Source organism: Erpetoichthys calabaricus, chromosome 10 (genome assembly GCF_900747795.2).
Source record: "Erpetoichthys calabaricus chromosome 10, fErpCal1.3, whole genome shotgun sequence".
In the NCBI taxonomy this organism is placed as follows: Eukaryota; Metazoa; Chordata; class Cladistia; order Polypteriformes; family Polypteridae; genus Erpetoichthys; species Erpetoichthys calabaricus.
This window is the reverse complement of record NC_041403.2, coordinates 148,988,958-149,008,271: the sequence shown is the minus strand read 5'-3', so window position 1 is coordinate 149,008,271 and position 19,314 is coordinate 148,988,958. Positions and strand designations below refer to the sequence as shown.

Sequence of the window (19,314 nt, the reverse complement as noted above, 5' to 3'; positions counted from 1 at the left end):
TGTATACTCAGTTCGGGCATATTATTGTTAATATTGTCAGGGTTTATTCATACAGCTTCAGAATGTAAAACGTCTGTCTGTAAGCCTGCAGTGGAAAATAATGAGCAGAGGGGGTACCTTTATTTTTCACTATTTAAATGGGGATACACTGTAAAAAAAAATAATAAAATAAAAATTGAAATGACCTACTAGGCCTGGCTGTGTCACATACCATCTTATTTCTGAGGGTCAGGGTGATAAGATTTTGAGGAAAGTTTTTTAATTGTTAAAAAAGTGAGCCTTCTGGTGTTCAGTGTTTGAAATGAGAGTTAATAGAGAAATGGGCCTTTTTCAAATACTGCGGGCAAAGACTAGCTGAAAATGAGAAGCGGGACCTCTTTGCTATAACACATCAGCAGAGATGTTTGACAAAATTAAACACCGCAGACATAGTGGTGGCTCAAATGTATTTTTATTGTAACAAATGTAGAAGAACCATTTGGAATGATTTTTTTTTAACTTTCCCTCAAGGAACAGAGCATTGCAATAATTAAGACTTGCTATAAACCTGTTCAGTAAGCACCTGTTAGAGAAGGCAGTTATCTAAGAGCACACACATATGATAAACTTCAGCAAAATCAAGCCATTTAACACACAAGCTGCACCTGACACACTTTAATGCAAACAGAAAAGTACGATAAGAACAGCGAGCTTATGAGCCACCTCAGGAAAGGGCAAAACCTGCCGTACTGAAAATAAGACTTGCAGAAAATTGTAAAACTTTCACAAAAAAATGAGCATGTTAAATAAATACCCGTGCTGCCACGGTGCACTAAAAGCGCCCTTTTATGTCAGGAGTTTGTATTACAATTCAAACAATGTCCTACATAGTAAAAATACATAAGACAATTTTAAAAAAGAAACAAAATGCTTCTTAAACACTGGCTGGCTGCTTCAATTGCTGCTGTGAAGCATTTTTTTGCCACTGCAGGTTGACCGGCAGTGATGAATAATACTTATTGGCAGTCAGTCTTTTGAGTGAAAACGATGCCGACTTTGTAGGACGATCCCTGCAGTCAGTGGCATCTTTTCTTATGACAAGTTTGTTTTTTTTTTTCTAGCTGCACATCATTGGTACCTTTTATGTCGTCAATTTGGTTTTCACTGTATAAAGAAGGCAACTTTGGAAGATGTTGCTGGTAAATGCCTATGCAGCTGAGAGTAGAATATTAATGAGGTATGAAGATTTTAAAATACAATCAAAGGTCCAGGTGACCTCCAGATCTTGTTGTGCCATGACATCTTCATCCAGCTGCCATCCTTTAAGGCTTTGTTCTTCATCTACCTTAATTACCACTTTTTTTTTTCACATTGCACAGTGTTCATTTTCACATATTGAGGAAACTCTAAGTTGAAAATTAGTTTAAAAAAGGAGGAGAAGGAAAGCAAAAGATACAAAACAGTCAAATCTTTTCTGGAGTGATCTAAAAGGCACTTCATGGATGAGGTTAACAGGCAGAAGACTTCACCATTCCATAGGCTTCATACAAACGATTAAGGAGATCCTTCTTCTCTTTCTCGGGCAGGAAGCTGGAGCTGGCAGAATTTATGTTCTGCACAAGACAGAAAGACAAGAGTAGCTGTTGTGTTACATTTGCCATTTGCATTCTTTCCCCAGCTTACATGAAGGCACTGGTTAGTCTAGTGCTATGACGCCTCGAGAGCCCATGCCTACCTGTGGTGATGATTTAGGCTGATCACTACTTATGTGTGTGCTGTGATTCGGTCTAATGGGCACATATATAGGAATTGGCCATTTGGGGTCAACCACAACCAATGATTGAGTTTCATTTTGCTTTCAGTTTTGCAAAATTCAAAATTGACGCTAAAGTTAGCTTTTCATTCAAAATACAAAACTTGTTAAAAAAGAGGTTTTTGGAGATTTTGCAATTGTTTCGAAGACCATTTTTTTTATACAAGTAATCCGTAGCCAGCCAGTAAAATAAATTGTAATCTATGGGTCTTGTTCATGTCAGAGGAGTGCTGCGAATGTTTTAAAAGTGTGACGCCCTGCATATCTTCCACTTGAAGACACACCAAAACACACTACTGTGTGTTCGCACTACATGGGAAGCCAGCCCCTTGATGTTACCCAACAGCCACCCTTTCCTGTTATTTGATGTTTACAGATAAGGCTGATGATATGTGTATTTGGACTTTTACTGTGTCTCCAATGCATCTTTAAGATTATGATTGGCAGAGCCGGCATCTTACTACCAGAACAACCTCAACAAAATGTCAACACATGATAGGAAATTACTCTGTGGTGTTTTATTTTTCATTATAGAGCTTCCCTTATACACTAAATCACAGACAGGCACATACAGAATTATTTTATGAATATGCTCCCAGACAAGAACTGAACACCTCCATCCATCCATCCATTTTCCAACCTGCTGAATCCAAACACAGGGTCACGGGGGTCTGCTGGAGCCAATCCCAGCCAACACAGGGCACAAGGCAGGAACCAATCCTGTGCAGGGTGCCAACCCACCGCAGGACACACACCAACACACAAAGCACACACTAGAGCCAATTTAGAATTGCCAATCCACCTAACCTGCATGTCTTTGGACTGTGGGAGGAAACCGGAGCGCCCGAAGGAAACCCACGCAGACACGGGGAGAACATGCAAACTCCACGCAGGGAGGACCCAGGAAGCGAACCCGGGTCTCCTAACTGCGAGGCAGCAGAGCTACCACTGCGCCACCGAGCTGAACACCTTTCTACCTGAATTAATGACACGAGTTTCACTGCTTCAGAGTGTTGGCGATGCTTTAATCCTTTCAGCTGACAATTGTCAGTCGAAAGGCCATTAGTTCGAGTTTGGTCAAGCTGAACAGGAGTGCAGTGTATGCTGGGAAAGCTGGAATGTGATGCCGGATTTCAGGGGGCTTTGCATAGTCAGTTTATTTATGAGCTTTGAGTCCAAGGAAACTAAATTTTTGAGTCGCATGTGGGATGAGTTTACAACTTGTGAGCTTTCGTGAAAGCAATGTTTTGTAATATTTTCTTCCTTTTGTGTTTGCAGATACTTTTAATGTGTTTTGAGAAAACAGAAGAAGTAGAATAAGAGTGTCCTGCTAGTAGAGATGTTAACCTGTTGCTAAACAAGCCACGGTTTCTTATTTTGTGCGTTTACTTGTGCAAGAAGGGACGAGAGAGCTGCTGTCAGTTAAAAATTGACACTTTTTAGAGAGTCTCATCTATTCCTCAGAAAGACATCTTTTTCTTTATTTTTAATTGAGAAGTCATAATCTGCATGCAAGGAACTGAGCCACCTGGGAACATTCACTGGCATCTTGCAGTTGCTAATAGGACTACTTGAAGATTGAACCCATCCAAGTTATGTGATTCTATGTATCAATTTGCACTTGCAGTTATTGTAAATTGAGTTTGTGAGTGAACGCTTAAACACGGTCTCTCTGTGTAACTGTTACTATCAGGCCAGGAGGTTAGACTATTCATTCCTTACCTGACTGTGGTCCCTTAAAGGCACAAGGGAGCACCCTTTGTGAAGTCCTCTTCTGGTGGCAAAATGGGTTAAAATGAAGGTTAGAAAGGTAAGAAAGTACCAGTCAGCAAACAGCCTGCCAGAGAGGCAGAGTGTGAAACATGTGAGGTGTACCACACAGTTGTTATGATTTGAATTTTATATTGATTTTACTATACGCTTTTTCCGTCATTCTAGAAGATGAAATCTCATTTTGGGTTTTTGTCTAGTTACTGACCTCTATTCTGAACTCAGTGCAAAAACAATGGCAAACTTTTATAGTTGCTACAAGTTTGTTTGGCTAGTTTGGTTGCCAATTTGTTTTTTCGCAGACAGGTGCTTGTATTCCCGTCATTAGGGTAGTGTCCCACTTTGTCAGGGGCATGCCCCATAGGAAGCGATGTGACGGACTAAAAGACCACCCTAAGCAATTCTTTCACATTCAATCTGATGGATTCCAAGCCCCCCTTCTTGCTTTGCAAAAAACTCAAGCTTCTTTGAATCTCCAGTTTTTTGATTCATGTGTCACACACATGCACATGGAAGGCAGCTAAAGGGCTTGAATGAGAGTAATTCCATGCCAGACCAGGGGTTGGCAGAGTACACTGACTCTTTCTCTCACTTCTCTGCAGACCAGTTTTGGTAAATTACGCCTGGACCCGATGACGTCACTTCCGGCACCACGGATGTCATCACTTCCTGGCCTGGACCCAGTGACATCACTTCTGGTTCTGGCCCTACTGATGACATCATTTCCTCCGCTTGCCCTTAAAACTGCCATATTTGTGACAAGCAAATCAGTTCTGTTCTGGACTCTGATCTGTACACTTCAGTACACTTATTCATTTAATTTGCAGCCAGGAAATAATATACGGCCGATTAATATAAATCTCTTCCTTCCTCCTACAGAACAGACTGCTTGATCCAAATCAATCAGACTTTAGATGGGGCCATTCCACTGAGATGGCACATTATGGCTGGCTAGAGCTAGCAGCATGTTATTTGTCCTCATCCTTCTAGATCTCTCCTCTGCCTTCATCAACAATAAGATCCTGCTTTCCAGCTTCTCTGACCTTGGCATCACTGGGAGTGCCCCCAGCTTGTTTGAATCCTACTTTTTGGGCAGATCCTACTGTGTATCCTGGGGAGGAGAGATATCAAGGGTGCACCAGGCAAGCATGGTTGTGTCTCATGGTTTAGTGATGGTTCCTCTCCTCCTTTCTCTATATATCTTTTCACTTAAACCCCACGGTTTCTCATATCGGTGCTATTCTCATAATATGCAGTTTTATCTGCCATTCCCTCTGGAGGAGCACATGGTATCAACCACAATTTCTGTATGACTCACTGATTTTTGCAACCTGGGTGAAGCAGCACCATCTCCAGGTCCACTCAACAAAGACAGATCATCTTGTTTTCACAGCTTATCCATCTATTCAGTACCCCATTTCTGTTCAGCCTGGCTTACTATCACTAACACCCGCCATGCCAGTATGCAGCCTTGGGGTGGTGAGCAATGACCAGCTGTCTTTAAGTCTTGCTGTCTTTAACTCTTTTACTCCTTACCACATTCACAAGATCAGACCTTATCTGATGGATTATGCAGCATAACTCCTGGTCCGGGGCTTTGCAAATGTCATGTCAGAACCACTGCAATGCTCTATTAGCAGGGGTACCTTCATGTGACACCAAGCTGCTGCAGATGATTCAAAATGCAGGGGCACAAATGGTGTTCAACTAACCAAGGTCAGTGCATGTTACTTCTCCTTTTGGATCCCTACATTGGCTCCCTGCAGTGGTGTATAATAAGTTCAAATCCTTAATGCTTGCCTACAGAGTACTCCATGGTCAGCACTTTTATATCCATGGAAATGCTTGCAAGGTCATATGGTCCTTCTCACACCCACTCAGGTCTGATGATGAACCATGTCAGATGATGCCACGTCTCAATCCAGACTCTTTTCATGTGTAACTCCTAGCTGGTGGAAGGTGCTGCCCATTTCCATTCAAAATTCTCACTCCTTCACAAAGACTTTCTTGTTCTGTGAACTTCTGCCTATTGCTGTTAGGTTTCGCAACCTAGGAATGGTAGCACGCTTCTACTTTGTTCCAAGCTTTTTATTTGCGATTATCAATTTTATACCCTTGCCCTGTCACACTTGTTCCCAAACAGACTGATGTTACTCAATTATGTTGACCACTTTGGAAACTTGCTTTAGATAAAAACATCAGTCAAGCTAATTAAGTTAAATGTGACGTAAATAAGTCTCACTCATAAAAAAAATTTAAAGTATAGTTTTATTGTGAGGGACGCCACACAAAGACTGGCATCACAGCTTGGATGCCAATGGTATGGAAGGACAGGGTAAAGCAGTTTGCTCAAGGTATTGTTCCCCCTGAACTGCTAGATGGCAGCCCCCCTTGGGTTATGGTGTCACCATGGACTCCCACAGGGCACACAGGGAATTGGAGTTTGTTGCCTCAGCTCAGTTGGGTTCCGTGGGTGCCACCCGGGGGCACAGAAGAGACTAACGAGCCCTACTTCATCGGGCTCCAGTCTTACCTGGAAGCGCTCCGGGGTCACAGCTTTGGGACACCAGAAGTTCTCCCAGGTTTTATATTAAAGGACAGCGCCACTTCATTTTGGGAGCCAGAGTAGGGAGATGGAGGACAAATCTTATCAAAAGAGTGGAGGAGAGGGAAAGAGAGAATTGCAGAGCAGAGTTGTGGTTGTGGGGTGTGAAACTCTTACTTGTAAGAGTTTCCGACAATAAGAACCCTTTGCTATCATTGAAACTTGTGTATAAGCCTATTGTGTTGGGAGTTTGGGGAGATGCAGCGCCCCCTGGTGACTACATCGGTTCCTGGCCTGTTCTTAAATTTCAGTTTATACTGTAGTTAACTTTTTTCAACCTCTCGTGCGCACTTTTCATGGAGTGACCTACTTGTTAGTCACATTGTAAGTTGCCTTGGTTAATGTTACCTAATGTTATAATAATAGTAATAATCAAATATCAATGACTTCAGGAGATGACATGGAGGGTTTTTTAAAAATCCATAGTTTTAAGTGTCTACTGCAGGAACTAATCAACTGTAAAGTTTGAAGTGTCTAGCATCAACATTCTAAATGGAATTAAGGATGTAAGAAAAGAAAAACACTTTACAAAAACGAATAATTGGAAACCCTGCAATGAAGGCATTCACCTCCAAAGAAAGTGTGTGGCATTACTGGACTCAAGAATATGTGGGCTACTTGAAAGTTACATTTCTCAGTTGGAGAAAAAAAAAATACTTAAAAATCTTAATTATTGTTTTTTTTCCAATAATACTGCAGTTTTTTTTAACATTCCACAAAAATGAAGTTCATTCCAGGGAAGACATTTTTCTCAGAAATAAGAACTTCCTTTGGTGGATCAAGGTATTTTGGAGAGCTACTTGGGAAGAATATTGAGTAAACAGATGCACTGGCGTTCCTGTGAAAACTTGGCAATCTTTGCGGAAAATAAGAGTAAACCGTCGACACACAGCTGTTTAGCCGAAACGGACGCTGTGGTTTAATAAAACTGTGGTGTGAACATCGAGCTTTTTGTGTGCAGCCCCTGTCATTCAGCTGTATTGGACTGAGTGGGGCCGCAGCTGTCTTTTCAAATCTCACTTGTGCAGTGTGCTTGTGTTGGGCTCTCTTCAACCTTTAAACCACCAAGATTTGTGTGAGACAAAAATAAAAAACCTGAAATGTATGTATTCTTTTTACCACTCTCTCAAACTCCTCCTCGGTGAAGCCCATGTATGTTTTTGCTACTCTGTAATCCGCATCCAGGTTCGAGTTGAAAACCAGTGGGTCATCAGTGTTCAAAGAATAATTGGCCTTGTCTTTCCTAAACCTGTGGGAATGAAAACAACACAGAAATTAATGTCTCCTGTTTTGCCAAATGGCCTACTGTGGGTAAGGGTCAAAATGTTAATGCCATTGCTCCTTTGAATTGCCATCACAACTCTCAGCCATCAAACTTGGCTACCAGAACTACTGATGAACAGGTGGAAATTCTCCAGGTACTACCGTTTGGTCAACAGAGACACTTCATATCTGGTTGGTCAGTCAGGTGGGAGAAAACTTTAATTTTTATTTACAGTAAAAACACTCTAACAGCCAATATCTAATTCATTACAAAGAAGCTTCATGTTTTTCTACATCAGCATTTTGATATTCTGACTTGTTCAGAACAAAACTTGAAATGGGTGTCACTGATTTCCAGTTTGAAATATATTCTCTTAAACCAATGCCACATCATGTGACTTCTAGTTGTGTGGTGTGTAAGATTTGGCAACCAAAGTCGTTGATCTTGTTACTGGACCACATCAACTTACATGACTGAAAACTGATGCCCACTTTACTGACTGACTGACGACTTTCCAGCGCAGCGATGCTTGCCCATTTTTGTGGCAGCCAATAATGGACGGAGACATTGCTATTCGAAGGAATAACAAATTAGTGGGTATTGTGAGTTCAGTCACAGTCTCGGCCTTTTCTTTCCTTTTTTCCTTTCTGTTTTAGTACAGTAGAACCATGATTATCCGATGGCCATGGACATTTCAAATTAGCTCTTTCAGGGCTGATGTCGACTTTTGTCAAAATTCAGGGGTAGAGGACAGTAATTGGCTGTAAACTGCGACAAAACTCGCCCTTAGATTTTAGTTCGACTCTCTTTGGTAAAAGGAAAATTACATAGCTTTGTTCATTCAGCCTCAATTCCCTATGTGTGCAAGAGCAGTGAAGAGCAAACAACCTCTAGAATGGCATCGACATCTGGCGAGAGAACAAAGTGAATGTGCAAAGCAAAATACTCCATGGACTTTTTACGTAATTTCGTTGATTAGGACTCTTACTTGTCGGACTCCAAGTTTAATGCAAGTTATCTGGAGAAGGAGTTTGAAAATGAAAGTGAGGTACCAGCATCATCTGATTGGTCTCCAGCTGACCGTGGTGCTGATCACTTTCATGTAGTTGATGAGCCTACAGCAGCGTTCACCCGGGAGGACCACAACATATTATGACAAGAGGTACAAACCATATTGTGTCACACTGCCACCGCCACCTGCTGCGTGAAGACAGCCAGGCAGCCAACCCACTGTGCATTCCTGCTGACCATCGAGGTGCCCCCGCACAGCCACAGCTGTCAGAGATGCCGAACATGCGCCAACAGCAGCCACGGCACATAACAATAGAAGTTTTATGTTGATTTATGTATGAAACCATTGCTTTGTGTGCTTTTTTTGAAAATTTAGTTTTTCAGAAAAAATATTCAGCCCTCAAAGAGTTAAAAGAATTCACATGGAACAGTATCACTTTTAGGTCTTCAAACCTTAGTGAATTTAATGTTCCTCACTTCTTTGCCATAATGTTTCGCAGTCCCAGCATTCAAATGTAGGTGGGTATTGTGTCTTCCTGCTGTTCAATATACTGAAGTGCTATTTCGGTGACATTTAGTCAGCTTGTATGAGAAATCTTGTGAAGATTTTCAGAAACAGAGAAATTCTAAGTGAATTAGACCGTATTGCATGTATAAATGGCCAATGCTGGCAACACTCCGATAATAGCTGAGGGGTGCAGTCGGGGAGGGGTGAGTGACTCGTGCCCACATTCCCACAGTCACCAGCTCATCGACCGCTCGTTCGGTATTGTTGCGGTTAAAAGTACTGCATAGTATTTACACAATTGGTACAGTATTCACGACAAACGTTTTATTTTTTTTATTTTATTTGATGAAAATAACATTGCATACAATAAAAAATAACTTTATAGTCAAACTAGATAAAAGGGTACAAAATCAGAAAGTTAAAAAAGAAAGCAGGAACAAAAAGAGAGGAGAGCCTAGAGCAAGGAAAAAAATTTTATTTTTCCCCTGATATGAATACTTATTCTAAAAATGTATTAATTAAATCTTGCCATATTTAAAAAAAACTTTGAACAAATCCTCTAAGTAAAAATTTGATGTTTTCCAACTTATATACAATATTGAACATCAGTTGCCAACTGATATTAAAGGTAGGTTGTTATATAACAGATTAGTTTATAATCAAACTACAAAACAGGGGAAAAAATTAGAAAGTTAAAAAAGAAGGTCAGTCAGTCATCATCCAACCCACTATATCCTAACACAGGGGTCAGCTGGAGCCAATCCCAGCCAGCACAGGGAGCAAGGCATTAACAAATCCCCAGGCAGGGTGCCAGTCCACCGCAGGGCACACCCACACACCAAGCACACACTAGGGACAATTTAGAATCGCCAATGCACCTAACCTGCATGTCTTTGTACTGTGGGAGGAAACTGGAGCGCCCGGAGGAAACCCACACAGACAACATGCAAACTCCACACAGGGAGGACCCGGGAAGTGAACCCGGGTCTCCTAGCTGCGAGGCAGCAGTGCTACCACTGTGTCACTGTGCCGCCCTAAAAAAGAAAGCAGGAACAAAAAGAGAGGAGAGCCAAGAGCAAGGGGAAAATTTTCTTTCCCCCTAATATGAATGCTTATTCTAAAAATTAATTAATCAAATCTTGCTATATTTAAAAAGAAATTTTGAGCAAATCCTCTAAGTGAGAATATGATGTTTTCAAACTTCATATAGTGTAGAACATCAGTTACCCATTGATATGAAAGGTGGGTTAGGATTCTCCTGGTAAGTCTATGTGCTAGTAGTGTGGTATAAACAATTACAATCGCGTTGCCCTTCTCTGCTTTAAGCCCATCTGAGAGTTCACCAAACACTACCGTTAATGGGTTTGGAGTGATTGTGACACTAAGGCTGTCTGATAAGCATTCAAATATTTTTGTCCAAAATGAGGTTCAGTGGCCCAGTGAGGATACAATTAGACTGCAATGCTCGCAGATTGGATCTTGCCCTGGACACATTTTAGATAATTTTACATGAGATAAATGTGATCAATGAAACATTTTAAGTTGAACAATTGAATGCTTTGCGCACAAGGAGATAAAGAGTATTCTGTGCATTGCCACCTTCCACTCCTTTTCTGAGCTATTAATTGAAACACCCTTTTCCTACCATACCCAAGGATCTTTGAAAAAAAGAGATTTTCAAATGTTTTTATATATTGTTGAGATGCTGTCCAAGTCTTCAAGACTAATCAGAATTTCTTCTGGAACAGAAATGGTTGGAAGGTGTACAAAATTGGGCAGGTTTCTTTCAGTAAAATTTCTGATTTGAAGTAGTGGAACAATTGTGTGGCTGGGAAGTTAAATTTGATGTGTAATTCTTCATAAGATGCAAAAACATTATCTACTGCATATACAATTTTGCATTTTAATTCTGGACATTTTCCAAAGATTAAATACTGTATAGGTTTGAGAGGGCTGAAAAAATGATTATCATACAAAAGAGCAACAGATAAAAGCTTCTCTGCCATGAAGTGCATCCAGCATTAATTAAATATTCTAAGTGATTGATGGATGACTGGATTATTGGTATACTGACGATAATTTGTATTTACTGGGGCACAAATCAGAGCATATAAAGAAGTACATAAAGATTTTATTTCTGTTGCAGACTAGGCTATTCATCAATTGAGTCGATGTCCAGGTCTTTATAGCTTGTATTTTTGCTACCCAGTAATAAAATTGAAAGTTCGGTAGTGCCATGCCACCGTCTGCTTTAGTTCTTTTTAGAGTCGCCTTTGAATGGACGTCTCGAATTCCAGATAAATAAGGTTAGAATTGAGTCTAATTCCTTAAAGAACATTTTGTTAATGAATATAGGGGTGCTCAGAAACAGAAAAAGAAGCGTGCAAAGGATGTTCATCTTGACAGTATTGATTCTCCCTGCTAAAGTGACATAGAGGGTAGACCAACTGTTCACATCTTCTTGGATTTTATTCCATGCTGACAGCAAAATTGTGTTAAACAAGATCTTTGCATTTACGTGTGATGTTTACCCTTAAATATTTAAACTGTTCTGATAAAATGAACAGACAGAGGTCTAGTCTAGTTTGGTGTGCCAAACTTTTATTCAAATTGATTTTGAGTTCAGTTATCTTTTGAAATTCTGTAAATGCATTAGTGACTAATAAAGATATTTGTTGATCTTATATATACAATACCACATTATCTGCATATAGTGATTTATTTTTGTTCAAATCCTTCTCTGATAACTCTCTTTATCTCTAATACATACGGCAAAGCTTTTATGAATTATAAGAACAATAGTGTATTACTCTTAGAGGTTAGCCTTGGAGAATGCGGAAACTCTGTAAATTGGGGCACAGATAATCAAAGTTCTACTGTATTTAAAACATGTGATATCAGAAAGATGAGCTTCTCTTCTGTTTGAGAGGTTCAAAACCCCCATGTTCCTTATTCCTCGCTGCTACATTCACTGAACTTCCGGATCGACATTCACTGGTTATCAGCTCTCATGAATTCAGAGCTGCCACTAAAGCTAAAGACAGAATTAAACCTGTTTGATCTTATTGGTGCAAGTCATGGAAAAGTTGGACTGAGTCGCTAGGTATGTCACATTAGGCAACTGCTTTCATTTGACTGCAAAGATTATGTAAATGAGGGCTACAATTAAAAATCAATAGAAAAGTCGCATATTGTGACATAGCATTTATAGGACAAGACCAACCCTCCCTAAAGATATAACCAACACATAATTAGTCCATTTATTTATCTAATGATTAAAAGAGTTAACAAGTTTTATTTACATCCAACAAGAGTTGACTAAACAATGTCATTAAATTAAGCTAAAGGCATCACAAAGCTCTAATAATTCACAAAATGAAAACTGAGAATGTAAACTATTAACAAGGAACTCGGAAGTACTCAGGGTGAACTCAGAGGTACTCAGGGTAAGTAACAAAAGAATGTAATACGACAAACTTTTAAAAACGAGCAAAAAATAAATGCAATAGGAGAAAAAAAAAATTAAACTTGGAGGCCCAAAAGAAAAATACAGCAAGAAAGATCTGAAACAGAAAAACAGTGCACTAGAATCTCAGATCCTCCAGGTCAACAACAAAAACCATAAATCCTCCCAAAATAAATAAGAATAATGGTGTAAACTGACCAGGAACAAGACAGTTGAGATTTTTTAAATGAACAGGAATGGGAGATGAGACATGGTTGAAAAAAAGGCAAAGTTTATAACCGGAAAAGACAAATGATCAAACATCAAGTTTAAAAAAACAAAACTAAAATTTTTTAAACCCAGAAAAATATTTGTTCATAATCAGGAATTGAACGATCAAAGTAGAGAAATGCATGCCACACAGCAATCCTAATATTCAATGCTCCAGAACAGAATATGTCAACCTTTTTGCTGGCACACTGGATAAAGTCACACACAGTGACTCTGGGAAGGATCGATGTGGCAACAGCTGGTGCAGTCACTAAAAAATAGTAATGCCTAACTCTTAAACTTAATTGTGTAAATATTGAAAAAGGCGAGATGTGGATGCAAAAATCCTATTTCTTGAAATCCCAAACCCCACATTCCACAAAGATGTATTCAGATCCCATAGGGAGGGCAAAATATATCTACTGTATATATATATATATATATATATATATATATATATATATATATATATATATATATATATATATATATAAATAGTTTGTTAAGAAATGGAAAAAGAAACTTGAGAGCCTAAAAAACAGAATACAGACAAGCAAATGCCACACCTAGAAGCTGAGGGAAATTGAGGTCTTTTATATTATTCTCAATTGACTGCAGCCCTAATTGCTGCAACAACCGAGAGCTCAGACTTCTTTCAAAACTCTTTCCTTTTGACTCCATATTTAATGTCTTTTGAGATTTTTCAGGAAAGGGCCAAAGGAAGGATCCGAAAATAAACAGTAGTTAAAGCAGCAACTGCTAAAACTGAAAAGAAAGAAAACCTGGCGTCAAAATTCAAAACATACCCCCTTATCTTGTTATTTTTGTCTGAGATATTTACAAAATCAAGAGACTGGAGACAGACCTTTACCTCCTATAACCCCTAATGTCACTTCTGTTTGTGACCTCTGACATTGCCACTGGCAACCACTGAGCAGCCAATAAACAGCTACCCAAAATGTCTTAGCTGGAGGATACAAATAAATATTAAAATAGTTTAAGACAACCAAAAATTTAAAAACAAATATGAGCATGAATAGAATGACCCAAACACGTATAATGGAATGAAACTTCAGTGAAAAGATGGCAAAAGAACAGTATAAAAGAAGTTTCAAGGTAAGGTAGTTATTTAAAATAAGGAAGACATATGTTTCAGTGTAAAGTAGTTATACCCAGCGAATCACAGTGTTGCATGTTGATTAGCATAGGCACGTAAAAAAAATCCTTTGTATTCTTAATAGAATAATAGCCTTATATAAACCTGTATAATAAATAACAGTCTCACTAGCAGAAGGTAAAAAGATTTAAAAAAAAAGCAAAAAGGGTGGAGTGAGAAGCAAGGCTCTGACAAAAACCTAACAAAATCTAAATATTTTGCAAATACAATATATTAGCAAACAATTTGGATTTTTTCATTCTTGGTGGTTGAAACTATTCTTAATACCAAGTAGCAGGAAAAAAAAATAAGGCAAATAAGCCCACTTCTGTAAAAAGCACATGAAATGAATCATGACTCTTACCTTATAATGGGGTGTTTAGTGTAATCTGGATCACATGCACCAGTTAAATAGCTAGAGATTGGACATGTCTGTAGAAGAAAACAAAAAAATATATAATTATATGAGCTTATTAAAGGCTAAACTAAATAATAAACTGCACCGGTGAAATTTATAGCTGAGAAAAGCTGATGTATTTAAAAAAAAATAAATCAGTCAAGCTAGAATACAATTATTTAAAATGGAGAACACTCTCCTTGTCTTTAAAGAGTACTTTGCCTGTTTTTATCTATATTTATTTATTTGAAACTTCAACTCTATTTTTAATGTAGTGACAAACCCACTTTATGCTCTAGAAGTATTTTAATATAACACACCTCCTAGTGTTACTAACAGTGCACTCTTGCTCTTCTTACTCCATACTCTGGCTGTACTGGATGATGCAAAGGAGAGGTTGCTGGTTTCCTTCTTTTGATGCCTCCTAGTGTCTCCCCAAATCCAGAGAAAGGCCAAGACCAAATATGAATCAAAAAATACAGCTACTGAATGTTTTTCAGATACAATTATAGGAATCAAAGACAGCTCTAGAATTTTTATATGAAATATGTAGGGTCTAGATGCAAAACTATGAAGTGGAGACTTAAGGGGGCTTTCTTATTTTTTATAGTAACGTCATATGTACAAGACAGTCTTAGAGGACAGTGATTGAGGGCGTAATTTCAGAAAACATTTAGGAACTGGGATGTATTTATTTATTTACTAGACAAAGAGCCCCTTTCGACAGCGTAAGATGAAACGGGCACAAGTGGAATAGTATTATATATAATAAGTATAAGCACCACAAACCTGATATAGGTGTATTGAATGAATGCTTAATTAGGCCTTGAGCTGTAGTCGAAATCGCCTTTCAGGCCTCTAGAGCTTTAATCGAAGTCGCCTTTCTCTTTGAATTTTTGAGGCCGTAAATCTGCCGCCTCCCGCGATGCTGGTGTTGGATGTCGGTCGAAGTCGCCTTTCTCTTTGAATTTTCCCGGCCGTAAATCCGCTGCCTGCCGCGATGTCGGTCTCGTAAGGTTTTTCGGGCAGCTGCGCAGAAGGTGACTGTGCATTCGGCTTCGGACATGCGCAGAAGGCGACTGCACAGAAGGCTTCGGACGGACGTGAGTGCGTGAGTGAGTGAGGAGACTGGCGAATTATGTATTAAATAAATAAATAATACATAGAGATATGTAATGCTCCTCTAAGTAGAAAAGTAGGCACCAAACATTTAAATTATCACTTAAAACTATAGTTATGTTCTGCAGTCGTCTATTTAAACTGCCATCCTAACAGGTAGATTATGATAATGGTTACAATCTAATTACAGGGAGATTCTAATGGGCGGGGGCCCCAAGTTATGATGTGTTATTCACGTAAATAATGAAGCAATAGAAACAAAACAAACACAGTGCATACTTTTATAAATGTCTAAACGATCCAATCACATTCGGTGTTGGAAATGGTCGCCTTCTTCTTGCAAACACAGATCGACACAGTGCTTCATATTGGCAAAGGCATTCGCAAGCATTGTAGGGGTGATGGCAGCAATTTCCTGTTCCAATGTTTCGCTGTAATTGTTCCAGTGTGCGAGGTTTGTTCTTGTACACTTTATCTTTCAGTGCTCTCCAAAGTTAGAAATCCAGAGGTGACAAGTCTGAGGAACAAGGTGGCCATAGTCCCTTTGAAATAACCCGATTGCCAAAAAAAAACCAAAACAATTCAATCTGTGCCATGCTGTGAGCTGATGTGTGACAGGATGCCCATCTTGCTGGAAATAATCTTCACTAAATCTCATGGTCATCCAAGTTCACTCTCAAATAAGTCAAAAACAGAACCATGCCTCACTCATTCATGCATTTATCTAGGAATACTGTGATCTTTATTTCATTTGGATTGCTTCATTATTAAGACAGTAATATATCATAACTCGGCGCATCGCCAATTAGAAACATCCTGTATAATCTGACTAGGGAGGCTCCATAAACATGAATTTTTCATTTAAGTTACTGAAATAAATTGACAATCTTAATATAATCACAAAAAATCAATTCAACTGAAGCATACTGTAGTGATCATCTTTAAACATTTGCCCATGATTCCATTTACTGTATCCCCACTAAGGTACTCAAATAATGTCATACAACTATCTTATATATAAACATATACGCGTGGAAGTGTGTGTGTCTGTCTGTCCGGCCTGGAAGTACGAGGCTAGACCATGAAGCTCAAAGAAAGTGACTTCTGTTGCCAAAGTGAAACCACTGAGAAAAGAGAAACTCGCTTAGCCGCTAATACACAAGCGAGTCGAGAACATTGGCAAAACAAAACCTCAGAGGAGAGAGAAACTCGCTTAGCCTCTGATAGACAACGGAGGCGAGCACATCAACTAAACGAAACCGCCAATGAAACAGAACCTCGCAAGGCCGATAATGCACAACCGATGAAACTGATTAATTGAAGTAGAAGAATCCATGGTTTCTAGGCACAACCTTAGAAGATTTTTTCAGTGAGAGAAAAAACAATGGCAAACTTTTTTTAGCTTGCAAAGAGTGCATGTCGTAGATGGTGGTGAACAGTGATGAGCAAACCCCATTGAATTTGCTTCCAACTCGAGGCAAGATCATAGAAATGGTCAGGAACTTTGACAAACTCTGAAAACTGCAATAGAGTCAATGAGAAAGGGGGAACTGAACTAGTTATGAGTGGATTATAATGGTGCAGTGGTCTTTTAAGTGGCCCTAAGGGCTAGGGAAAAGTCTGCCAGCTATGCTGGACCAATTATTGTGCCCAAATATGTGATCTCTGGTGTGAGGCAGCAATGCTAATCACAGTGCCACCAGGTCTTAAACAAACAAGAAATGTGGGCAGAACAATAAGCATAAATAAAATTCAACAAACTGCCCCAATACTGCAATACGTAAAAAAAGAGAGATAATTGCGTTCACAGAGTTCCAGTCTTGGGCACACATTGACTGAGCCACAAAGGAGCGGAGAGAGACTGGCTTGTTCCATTGTTTGAAATTGCAGTTCTGGGCACAACTGGAATGACTTTTTGTGTTTGGACAGATGTTTTGCCTTGTAAACAGTAGTGTTTTTATTATTTCACAGCATGTCCTGCCCTTTCTGATGAGGGGAGTAGGGGGGTTTGGGTTTGAGATCCTTTAAGCTTTCTCTGAGTATGATGCTGGGTGCATGGCTAATTTGCATACATACCAGCAAGACCTTTGAGTGCTGACCTTTGATTAACTTGAAAAAAAGAGGTGAGGGCTTACCTGGATGGCTTTCCTGACCAGGGCACAAATAGTCCCTGCAGTCAGTATACAGGGGGTCCTGAAGTTAGGAGGAACCCTAACCCTAGCCCTAAAATATGCTCTTGAAGCAAAGAGGAACAAGTTTTTCTTGGTTCCAATGAAAAAAGCATTAAAGCGATGTTTCTCAAATGCTACCCTTCCATGTGTCCAAGATTCCACAAATACAGGCTATACAGAATTCAAAAGTATGTTTGGTACAATATTTAAATCTGGCCATCTTTAATCAGTTATCACAACTTCTTAATATTTTGGTAAATGAGGATTTGAGACTACACAGAGACAAACAGAATGCAAATATGTTGATTTGAGAGTCTGCTCAATGGTTAGTGAACTGCTGGGTCACAAAAATTCAGGCTTTATTACATTAGATTGTCCTGCCTCTACCCCTAAACCCTAAACTTAAAAGTAGTGAAAGTGGGATTTTTACTTTGTCTTGTTTAATCTTAAATTTACTTTCTCTCCCCTAATCTTAATAATCTTATAGTTCCTAATCTTAAAATAATTTTTATTGCTCTAATCTTAAAATACTAAGGTTAGGCCCTGAGGTTAATCAGTGATCTCCGGGGTCACATTTGAACCCTGACATGCACTTGTAATGAATAGTTGTTCTAATGTAGGATTTTAAATCTACTCTCTATACTGTATATAAAATCCTAAGCATAAAAGTACAACAATTTTATGTGTCATTTTAAAGTCATGTTTTGTATCACGCTTCATATCAGGCTTATTTTAAAAACTACATATATATGTTGGGTATCGTTCTTTTCAGAGTTTATCGAACTTTAATGCGATGTCGTTACATTTTCAGATTCTTATTCCATTTTTAAATTATAAATTAAAATATCAAGAAAGTTGTGGTTTTTAATATCAAGAAAGTCATGGTTTTTATTTTTGTATCGAGTAAACTTACTTTCCCAGGAAGAAACTATTAAAAAAATGATCTATTCATAACACTAATGTTTGCATTTAGGTGATTTAGTTAGCTGAAGGTCGAGTTACGATGACCCATTGCATACCATTTTAGTTTTCATGTGATTTTTCCTGTTATTTAAATGAGTAATTTTTCAAAAAAAGTTTTTTATCTATAAGAATGTCAGTTAAAACGAATGGATTGTTGATTTAGTCTCTTATAAATACTCATCGAGCATAGTGGACCTCAGTTTAACGGGAATATTCCAATTGGTAAGAGGGTAAATATTTTATTCATTTCATGATTTTTAAATAATAATTAATTTTTCTTTTACATACTGTGTTTATAGAATTTTGCGATTTTCGACTCCAATAAATAATTATTTTTCTTTTGTACATTTACAGATTTTACTAATATTCTGGCCACAACTGGGGGTTGGGCGCCAAAAGCGCCAGGGGGGCTTGCCCACCTAGTACTCTATTTTAAAGGTAAACTGCTTTTGGTTGTTTTTAAACTTTATTAAAAAAAATTGTTTAGCTGTCTCAGTTTTGCACATTTTAGTGAATACAAAGGCAAACTTTGCACAGTATTATAATAACAAAAATAATGGATTTAAGTGTTTCAAAGTTTTATTAACAACATATTGTCTTTTTATACCTTCAGACTTAGTGATGGAAGTGGGGTCCAAGATGCTTTAGATAAGATTTTTATCTAAGTAGTCAGTGTGCCAGTGCTGTGCCCTCCAGGGGGCAGCATCTCTTCAAACCCTAACCTAATCCTAACTGCCAGCGGCTAGGCAAGGAAAAGAGTCTAGAGGGTAAATAAAAGAGCCAGAAGTTTGAGGTTTTTGTTATTTATAAGCCGTGTTTATGGGTAACCACTTTGAATGTTCA

General features: G+C 38.7%; 1 protein-coding gene across 1 annotated transcript in view; it reads right to left on the bottom strand.

The window, feature by feature from the left end:
• Positions 1 to 432: 432 nt before the first annotated feature.
• Positions 433 to 19,314, bottom strand: part of ada (adenosine deaminase) — a 147,319-nt gene continuing 128,437 nt past the window's right edge. Inside the window, exons 9-11 of the mRNA XM_028812079.2 lie at positions 14,186 to 14,253; positions 7,287 to 7,416; positions 433 to 1,592 (exon numbers count right to left, since the gene is read on the bottom strand). Coding sequence (XP_028667912.1) covers positions 1,488 to 1,592; positions 7,287 to 7,416; positions 14,186 to 14,253 — 303 coding nt within the window. The 3' untranslated portion in view covers positions 433 to 1,487. The remainder of the gene's footprint in view (positions 1,593 to 7,286; positions 7,417 to 14,185; positions 14,254 to 19,314) is intronic.